Below are 10,411 nucleotides of genomic sequence, written 5' to 3' on the forward strand. Positions count from 1 at the left end.
TACTGCACACTGGGGCATTACAAAAACACAAAGGAACTGCAGATTAGGCCATAAATATTACTAGAATTAATTAATCAGTTAATTCATTAATAATGTGCGCGTGATATTGAACCATTTTAATGTATGTCATGACATCAGAATATGAAATCATTGGTTTCCTGAGTTAACTATACAAAAGTTACACTTTGTATGTCTCCTTTAAACCTATTTTAAAAAAATAACACATTTTGTTAATGTGTTTCTTTTTTTGTGAAAAAGAAAAAAAAGGGATTGTGGTTAGCTTCTGTTTTGCAGATTTGTATTTGAGTCCTGAAAACAAAGTAGAAGAGACGGTTTGAAAGTGTGTGTCAGGCGGGGGTGGGGGATATTTTGAGCAAAATAAATGAAGCTGGGGAAGCTGCGCAGGGAAGAACATGACGTCGCCCATATCCTTCTTTGCCCTGTTTGATCGATTAATCAGTGGGGTTTCTGTCTGATACTTGTGACACACGCGGTGCTCAGTAAAGCGCAGTAGGCTACAGTCGGATTTAAGTTGCAGCCACACAGAACGACCTGAGGAGCACTTGCGTAATTGTGCCTTGTGGAGGACAGATGGATCTGACAGCTGGACGCAAGACAGACTGACTTTCCCTCATCACAGGAGCGCAACTCTCGTATCATATGTCTCATTTTACGATGGATATCTATGCTTCAACTCTATCGCCAGCGCTGGACATCTTTTTTGGTTTTTACCTGCTGGTTGTGGGTAAGTTTAAAGCCGCGCGTAAAGCAAAGAGTAAACGCCAACAAAATGTTTGATCGCTACTCGAGGGCTTCAGTGTGAATGGTACAAATGCTTTTTTTTCTAACTTTATTTCTTCTCTAGAATTATGTCAGTTATAGATGGAGGAGAAAAGCACACATTCGTTCTATATAATAGATTTTTACGCATATACTGTGCCAAACATTTACGCATCGGTGATTATGACTGGTTGACGATGAGGTGGGCGAACTTCTCCTCTGCCAAGTGTCGTGAGAAAGATTGGGGAGCATCATTTTCAGGTGCTTAGTTTTTTGGGTGTTTTTAAATCCACGTATGTGGGAGTTATGTGTAATATTGGCAAGTGACAGAAATTGAACCAAATCCATTCAAGCCCTTCCTGTTACCTGAGGAAGATATCTGTGATGTGTTTAAATGCCACATTTACCCATGGGTAAATGGGTGTTTTTACCAGACACTGCTCTTGGAGTGGCAATCATCCTAGTGCAGCATCCATTCTCCAGCTGCAGCTAATATCTGTCCACACCTTGATCATAATGTAGTTGTGTAAAGAACAAGGAGAAGATGGATGATGCGTATTATGTTCTTTGATTAATGAGCTCTTATGTGTTTCTTATCAGTCTTGCCTTAGGGTTTTTTTCTCATGGCTGTTGCAAAAATTGAAAGTCAGAGTTCATTTCTGTTTATCACTGTTGGACAATTAGGTGAAAGTTGAATCTTCATAGTGGGTTTGGTCAAACACAGATGATATCAGGAAGATAAGCAGGTAATTGTGCATTTAGATGTATGAAAGGCCAATACCAAGATAGCAGATGTTACAACACAGAGGTGTTTTCAGTGATGCACTGTGTGGGGAGGTGTGTTTGGGGAGTGTCACTGAGTGTAATATGAGCGTTAAATAATAAACTAAAAGAAATCTATACCTTCAGGCTTAAAAATGAACGTGTGAACCAAGTTGCTAAGAAGATAACTCTTGCTCTTTTACTCTATGTATCATTATTTCACGATATTGTCAATAATTACTGAGCCATACTGATTATTTCATACCCTGTTAGAAATACCGATTGAGAGATGAATAAAATGACTTTTCGTTCACGTCATTGTCTATTTATTAACGACAAATGATCAAAAACGTCTGTTCTGTGTTAAAACTGAGACAAAACTGTGTGATTGCAGAGCCACTGTGAAGTGGCGGGAGGCAAAGCCGTGATAATTTAATTAGAGATTCTCCATGAACCCTCAAACAGGTTCAAGCAACTCGGCGTGGCATGCTGAAGGGGGTTTGAAGGTGAGGGAGAGGTCACATTCATGTAATGTCTCATCTTCCTCCAGTCCTTCACTCCATTGGATGAACACAATAGATGCTGCTTATTAGTGCTAAAATAGCTCTTGTGAGTGCAGAGAGGAGGGCCTCTCCTCTTTAGTGTGTAATGATGAATCTAATGATGATCCTCTACAAACAGGGCGTTTAAGTGCGGTAAGAACAGCCCTGTTTTTCATTTAGCAAAATACAAAATTTCATGTCAAAATATGTGAAATTTGATACCGTAAACACACTTATTGGTGATATATGATCACTGCATATTTGAAAAGTGGTTATGACAGTGCGAGCCGCCGCCCCAAAAGAAAATCTTAGCTGCCGCTAATCCAAACGTGACTAACTTTGTGCCACTGAAGTGTACATCGAATAAAAAAGAGAGAAATCTTGTCCTTTATGTGGCTTTACGAACAATAAATAGAATGTTTTATGGGACTGTTATAATTAGTTAGTCAAAAGGCTATTTTTCATATTATGTCGTCCCTGCACAGATGTAACAGTGTCACCCTAAAAACAGAACATACACTTTTTATGACTAAACTTAACAATGTTAGTCAAGAATGAACATTTAAATTAAAACAGACAAACTTAATGTAAATAGAAATGTAATACCAAACACCCTATTACTCATACAAGACATACATTTTATTTACAGATGTTGATTAACAAATGCAATTGCACAAAATGTTTAGCCTTGTTCTTGTTTGTTCTGACATATTTTTCTGAGCATAAAAGATATTGTGTGTATGTCCTCTTTTTTGAATAGAAAAATGAATGCTGATTTAGGCATATTGTTTAAATTTAAAGTGTTCATTGGCAACTAAGGTATGGTACAGATCAGGTGATGTCATGGGGTAATCCAAAAGTAATGTAACTAGTAGTGTAACTAATTACTTTAAGCAGTGAGTACAAAGTAAAGTAAGGCATTACTTAAAGTAACTAGTAATGTGTATTGGATTACTTTTTATCAGTAACTGGATGTAAGTGACTTTTAATGCGTGGTGCTACCACACAGACTGGTCCTGAGTATTTCACATACAGGTGATCCACTGGGATTTTCACACAATACCATCTTTTTGTTCCATCCCATCCCAGTTCCCCTGGGTGAAAATGCCTTGATGCCAGAGATCAGAGGAGAGGCTGGCTCAAGAGGATAGAAACGCAACAGTAGTCTTGATCTAACCGTTAGTCACAACAAAAGTCTACAGAAGACCATCTCTGAATACTAAACAGGTCAAACCTTCAAGTCGCTGGGCGACAGAAGAGCACTTAAGACACTTGGATGTTGAGTGTTTATCGCTATGGATGGAGGAAATAACATTTAGAAAACGGTTGAATGGGTTGACTGTATGGAAATCTATATCTGTCCCAGGAGGGGAACAGAAAGGGGGAAAGGAAGAACATCTAACAGTATTCAAGCAAATGGTCAAGCAGTGGTTAAACCGCTGTAGTCGAATGATGGCATGAATGTGTATGCTGTATTGTATGGTTATAAGGTTATAATAGGGCCACAGTGAAATGTGAAGACAATGAATTTGTGTAACCACACACTCTGCATTTTGGAGGCAGTAATACCATCCAACTAGTCATTTATTGCAGGGGAAAGAATAATTATAATCAGACCAATCCAATTATTATTCATATTGACACTACGCCTTTGGCTCCAAAAAGCAGTGTAGAAGCTAAGCCAATGCTTTAAGCCACTGAAGCATTTGAACAAGAAAACCTAATTGACGCGCCTTTACTTTACCATGAAGGATGAATGAGATTCATGCCTTTTTGTTAAGATGCAAACACGTCCATTTATTGTATATCTCATGCTTTAAATCACACAGTCCAGTTCACTGACAGATCTGTGGCCCACTAACTCTTAACTGGCATTGACCATGTTCAGAGTCAAGTTGTGGTGAAGGTTAAAAGAAAAAGTTGCAAAAGAAACCTTTTTCGGAACAGACGTTTTCAGCTTCCACCTTACAGTCAAATTCTTTGAGTGGAACAGGTTGTTTGCCCATTCTTCCATGGTCTTTAGACCACAAACATGAAAATACAGGCAAGCATGGTCTACAGGAATGTTTGAGTTTGTTAAAACTGGTTACCTGGGTTTCAGTTTAGTTTCTAACCATTAATCAACTATCAGTGAATCACGGGTGTATGTTTTGTTCCTTTATTCCCTCCTTTTCCTCTCCCCCTCTCATGTCCACGTCAGCTGTGTTCTCCATCGTGGGAAACCTCCTGGTGCTCGTCATGGCATTCAAAAGGTCGTCGAGAATGAAACCACCTGAGCTGCTGACTGTGAATCTGGCAGTGACAGACCTGGGAGCAGCGATCAGCATGTACCCGCTGACAGTGGCGTCTGCCTGGAACCACCACTGGCTCGGTGGAGATGCTACTTGTATTTATTATGGCCTGGCAGGATTCTTCTTTGGCATCGCCAGCATCATGAACCTGACCGTCTTGGCCATCGTGCGCTTTGTCGTTTCCCTCCATCTGAAGTCTCTCAGTGAGTAATTCTGCCATCTGCTATTTTCAGAGTTAGTTTCAGAATAATATACAAATAAAAAATAAGTCGTAGATGCCCCAGGATTAAGGTACATTTGTCTGTCTCTCAAAGAAGACGACGAACATTTGAGCATTAAGAAAACGTCATATCACATATTTAACACACATTTACGTCACATGTGTTTCTTTGTGTGAAAACGATGAGACAGGGACTCGTGTGAGTCAGCTGCATCTCTGAATGTTTTTAATACTTTAACTGGTCAACAGCTATTTCTGTCCCATATAATTCTGTGTCAAGCAGTGGTTAGTTACACGTTCTCACTGCCAATGTGACTGGAGGCACGGTGTCGTGAAGCACAGGAGTCTCATGCTGCCACACAACACAATATAAAAGTTATATAAAAACAAATGTTCTTGATTATTATGATGTAAATCTTTTCTCAGGTTATGAAAACAACATACATATTATAACATGTAAGGTTACATAGTACATTAAAACAGTGCATGGAGAATGGAAAAAAAAAACATAAAGGCATCTCTGTGCCTGATAATGCAGAGCATAATTAATTATGAATTAAGTGGACAGGTTCAGCCCCGAATATGTAGTGACAATTGCATGCAGCCATATTCAACAGTAATAGTGCAAAGAAAAAGCGAGATTAAAACCAACACGCAGATGCACATGCAGTAAAGGCTAAGCACAGCTTGGATATCTGCATATAAAATGCCTGTGCATATAAACGTACAAAACCCCATCAGATGGGCTGTTTAAATGTTAATCCCTGACTAGGCTGCCATCATGCACAATACTTTATGTACAAGAACTTAAATACAAGTGTGAAAAACCCTCTGGGTGTCCATATGGACATGAAAAGAAAAAGGTAAAACAAGTAGAGCAATCTGCCGTCTATATTATGCTAAGGCGATGGAAGCTTAAAGCAATTATACACATGTACAAACAAACATCTTAGTATTAGATTCAATGTCTGCCAGTTTTTCTCTTCTAACTGGACCTTTAATAAAGATATGGTGCTTGTTACTCGTCTTCATCTCTAATATCTGCTGCTTAATCCTGCACCGGAGGGTCGCGGGGGAGCCTGTGCCAGTCTCAGCTGACATAGGGCGATGGGGGGGGAGCACCCTGGACAGTTCGCCCGTCCATCACAGGGCCACATATAGAGACAAACAACCATTCACTCTCACACATTCACGCCCTCGGTCAATTTAGAGTGTCCGATTTACCTAATCCCCATATTGCATGTTTTTGGACTGTGGGAGGGACTAAAGTATGTGGTATAGAAAAGAATGATGTGTTCAAGCAGTCCTTCAGCTTGACATCTCTATTGTATAAGCACAATTGTATTCATTCTTGCAGTCAGCGACAAAGTAAATGTCACTTTGGGGGTGTGCCTCTATCTTCAGAATGATGGACAGGATGCTTAAAAGAACAGCGATGAAAACCAATTATGTTTTTATCTGTGCAGAGGAAAACGTGAGCTGGAAACAGGTGAAGGTGCTGTGCCTGTGGTGCTGGCTCTACGCGCTCATGTGGTCCCTGTTCCCAATCCTGGGCTGGGGTCGGTACGGCCCGGAGCCCTTCGGGCTGTCCTGCTCGCTGGCCTGGGGACAAATGAAACACGAGGACTCCTCCTTCGTCATCTCCATGTTCTCCATAAACCTCCTCGCGCCTTCCGTCATCATCATCTGCTGCTACCTCGGCATCGCTATCAAGCTTCACTTAATTTACAAAAAGTCGTTGATCAACAGCAATCCAATCCCACATGTTGTGAAGCTGCAACGAAGGATGCTCGTGGTAAGTGGTCTCTCTGATGAAGAGGATGTTCTTCTATTGTAGAAGAACAGTAGCCTGTTATTTAAGGTACTCACTGTGTATGGACATTGCAAAATATCATTTTCCACTATACAATAGTGCAGAACAAAAACAAACAGTGAATAATAGAATGGAATATCTAAAGATATAAATATAAAGACAAATGTGTTGCTGCTGTGGGGGCACAGTATATTGCAGGGCTTCCTCCCCTTTGTGTTGGACATAAAGCCTCAAAAACAAAATCACACAAGTCCTACTAGCATTTAATACTGCGGACAACACAAGTTTTTATATCCAGAAATCTCGACTCTGTCTTTATTGACTCTGTGCTCATGTCCTATTGCAGATTGCTATTCTGGTCAGTGTCGGCTTCATAGGCTGCTGGTCCCCCTACGGCATGGTGAGCCTGTGGTCCATCTTCCACGAGAGTAGCACCATCCCTCCTGAGGTCAGCTTTCTGCCGTGCATGTTTGCAAAAACCGCCACCTTATACAACCCCCTGATATACTACATCTTCAGCATGAAATTCAAAAGAGAGGTGAAGCAGCTGCTGGCGACGTGCCAAGGATTAAAGCCGCAAAACGCCCCTGACGCCATCAACATCAACAACACTTTTGAGAATAATGTGGCTAGTGCTGCGTGCAGCAGGCCTGGAATGGCACTGCTGCCTAATTTGCCGACAATCACATCACAAACATTGTGACTTTATGTTGAAACACTTTTGGGCTGTGAACTATGGAGGTTGATAATGGTCTCATAATACACAAAGTTTATCAGGATAGAAAGAAAAGTCCCACACCATGGTGTGTGTTATCCTGATGTGGTGTGTGTTATCCTGACGAATATTATGTGCTGGTTAAGTCTAAGTCTAGTCTATGTGTGAGTGTGTGTGTGTCCAGGATGAATGAGTTGTGTGGGCCTGTTTACACAATATTTTAAATGCTATATGAAAGTCAAGTCAACTTCGCTATAAGCTCGGGACGCCCCGCCCCGGCGGTTAATCGTCCTTATGTCCCTGTCGGGACGGAGTGAGCGACATTACTTACTATCTGTTGTCGAGAGACGTTGCAGTGGCTGAAGAGTTAAATCAGCATCGCCGTGAGAGCGATTATTGTGATTGGCTGCTCGGCTCCAATAGCTCCAATAATCTTCATTTACAAAGCACTTCTAAAACTAAGTTACAAAGTGCTACTCAAATAAAACACACACACATGAAATAAAAACACATTTAAATAGAAACACAATAATAAAATGATCAGGAAAATAAGCACACAAAAACAACCTTGAGTTAGGTTGAATCTGGAAATGCATACCAATAAAAGTAGTTCTTTAAGGTCTAATTTAAAAGACGTTACTGACTTGGCCTGTCATATTTTCTGTGGCCGGGAGTTCCAGAATCCAAAACTCAGAATATGGATCTGTTCTCAGGGAATAAACAAGATTATACTGAGAGTAAAGACTGATGGTATACTGTGGAGTCAGATTAAGCAAGTGCTTAGTAAATAAGTGCTTTATTAAAAGAAGCTTGAAATCAATTCTGAAACATACTGGGAGTGTAATCTATCTATAAAGCAAATTGTGTCTGTCTGTGACAGGCATATCTCACTGACCGTTAGTCAGATCTCCCTAAGACTTTGGATATGGGTTGAGCATGACCCGATGGTGTGCATCCTTGATTTTCAAATTTTTTGGTGGAATTTTAATTTTCACTGATTTACCACGCTACACCAGGCAGGCAGCGGCTCATCAGCAGCAGCTGTGCTGTCTGGAGCGGAGAGGTGGGAGTGATGGGGCCGTCTCACAGATTTTCTCACGGTTCCCCGCAGAAGATGGTGTTCTACTGAAACGACGAGGTGTCCATTCACCAATACGCAGGCACATATTTACTTTGCATTAACATGCTACTACTTTGCAGCGAACTTGGCGAACCTGTTTCCAAAGGTATGCTAGCGAGGCTACGATTAGCATTAGCGTAGGGCTAACATAATACAGACACTGTGCAACCTCATTAGGGCACTGGCATGGCTGACCGTCACAAAACAGCTAGCTACGCTAATGCAAAATGAAAACATTTGCATTGTGCTTAATGAGGTTTCACATTGTTTTATTATGTTAGCCTTTACGTTCCTTATCATGCATTACCATAACTGAAAAATCTTCTTCTTCGGCTCAGTAGGAATACATACTTCCTACGGGCACTGCACTAGTAATAATAATAACTTTATTTACGTGGCACATTTTAAAAAAGAGGGGTGAAGTGATGAGAAATAGGAACCAGGTGTGCCTCATCAGCTGCCACGCCCACTGCCACCACCACACACACACACAAGGAAAAAGACAAGGTTAGTCTATAAAGATGGGCTTTGAGAAGTCATTGATTCCAATCTCCTCAGGCTGGTCATTTAAATGTCCCTGGTGGCAAATTTATCTTTGTCTCCTTTAAGCTGGGGAGAAATCAAGTGTGTGAGGGAAACAGACCCAACCTCAATCACAGTCAATCGAACATGTTTGAATTTGTTTGTGCTGACCGAATCAGGCGCCGTGTGCTGATTACAGACTCGACTGCAAACACATAAATTAAAAATTAAAAAAAGAGTAGGGGACACAGGAAATAGTGTCAGCAGACAACACGAAGTAGCAGGAAGATCAAAACTGTTGTGGTCTGTGTTCAGTAGTAGTCTGTGATCAGGCGCATTCGTTAATGTGTGATAAGAATGGGGATCAAATCTGCTGAAACCAGTCAGTCAGTGTGTGCTCCAAGTCTTTTTAAAATCGATAATGAGTCCCCAGCTTTAGATTTGAGCCTCAACTTTGGACCAGCCAAGAAGGCCCTGCCTGAGGATCTAAGGCTGGCAGGTGGGGGAGCGTACCTATGTTCCCCGGGTCCTAATGTTTCCCACTTTACCTTAACAGGTCTAATAATAGATAGGGATTATTTTTTCACCATTTGGCGTTTTTAAGCGCCATTAAAATAAATTCTAAAATGTGTGCGGTGCCAGAAAAAGGTGGTCAGGGCTGGGGTGACGTGACGTCTGCTGTATTCTGGACCAGTTAGAAGAGAGAGGGTAATGTTTGACCAATACCAAAGAATAGTGAGTTACATTAACCGAATGTAAAGAATAAATGGAAGCAGAGTAAAATGCGACCGAGTGACCACATGGGTTCTGTCTAAATTGAAGGAATTTTATTATTATTATTATTATTATTATTATTTTATTTTTTTAAAGACTGTTGCAGTAATCCAGACGTGATATAAAATATACATTAAAGATATATATTCCTCTGACACATGACACCACAAATCTGTATTATGTATGTTTAATGACAGTTGTGACGTCACCCGTAAGAGTCCTAACTAGTTCTGAAGCCTCAGAGATTTGCGATTCGACAACTGTCACATAATGTATGTGTATATGCTTTTTTAAAAAACAAAACAAAAAACTATGAAACTATAGTATTTTAGTCTGTTAAACCCTCAGGAAAAATATTTATTGACATTAAAATTATGTAAGAGGTAGTATTTTTGTTGTCCCAAAGAGTGTCGCCCACTAGTGGCTAATACGTATACCCTTACTGCCTGATTAGCTGCAAAGGGTAAGAATGTCCACTTTTGAATAAATAATATTTTATTTATACATACTAATATTAATACTTTTCAACATAATAAATAAATAAACACTGTCGTTTGTATGTGCCACCACTGAATATTCTTCTGGTTTCCTGTTTCTAGTGATAAACACAGACTACTGACACCTGCTGGTGAGGAAAGTCATTTCCTCTCTTGTAGGCACAGAACATTATGTGCTTGTTGTGTTGAATGTGTCAACTGAAAGTAGATGTGTGTTTCATAGATCTGCCAACCACAACATTTTACAAAAACGAAATATATGTCTAATGGCTCGTTTGAATGAGACAAAAACATGTAGATAAATCTAATTGTGTGTCATTGGAATATGAGAAATATTTGCACTTTTTGTGTGTTGGCTTCATATTATCAATCATT

The 10,411-nt window shown here is 40.2% G+C and overlaps 1 protein-coding gene across 1 annotated transcript; it reads left to right on the top strand.

Annotated features, from left to right (window-relative positions):
* Positions 1 to 675: 675 nt before the first annotated feature.
* On the top strand, positions 676 to 7,111 carry opn8b (opsin 8, group member b; the record flags this gene model as incomplete). Its single annotated transcript, XM_083898513.1, has 4 exons — positions 676 to 745; positions 4,285 to 4,578; positions 6,062 to 6,390; positions 6,755 to 7,111. The coding sequence occupies 4 exons, from the start codon at positions 676 to 678 to the stop codon at positions 7,109 to 7,111; spliced, it is 1,050 nt and encodes a 349-aa protein (XP_083754639.1).
* Positions 7,112 to 10,411: the final 3,300 nt, after the last annotated feature.

The sequence above is a fragment of the Microchirus variegatus genome (genome assembly GCF_963457635.1).
Source record: "Microchirus variegatus genome assembly, chromosome: 12".
NCBI lineage: Eukaryota > Metazoa > Chordata > Actinopteri > Pleuronectiformes > Soleidae > Microchirus > Microchirus variegatus.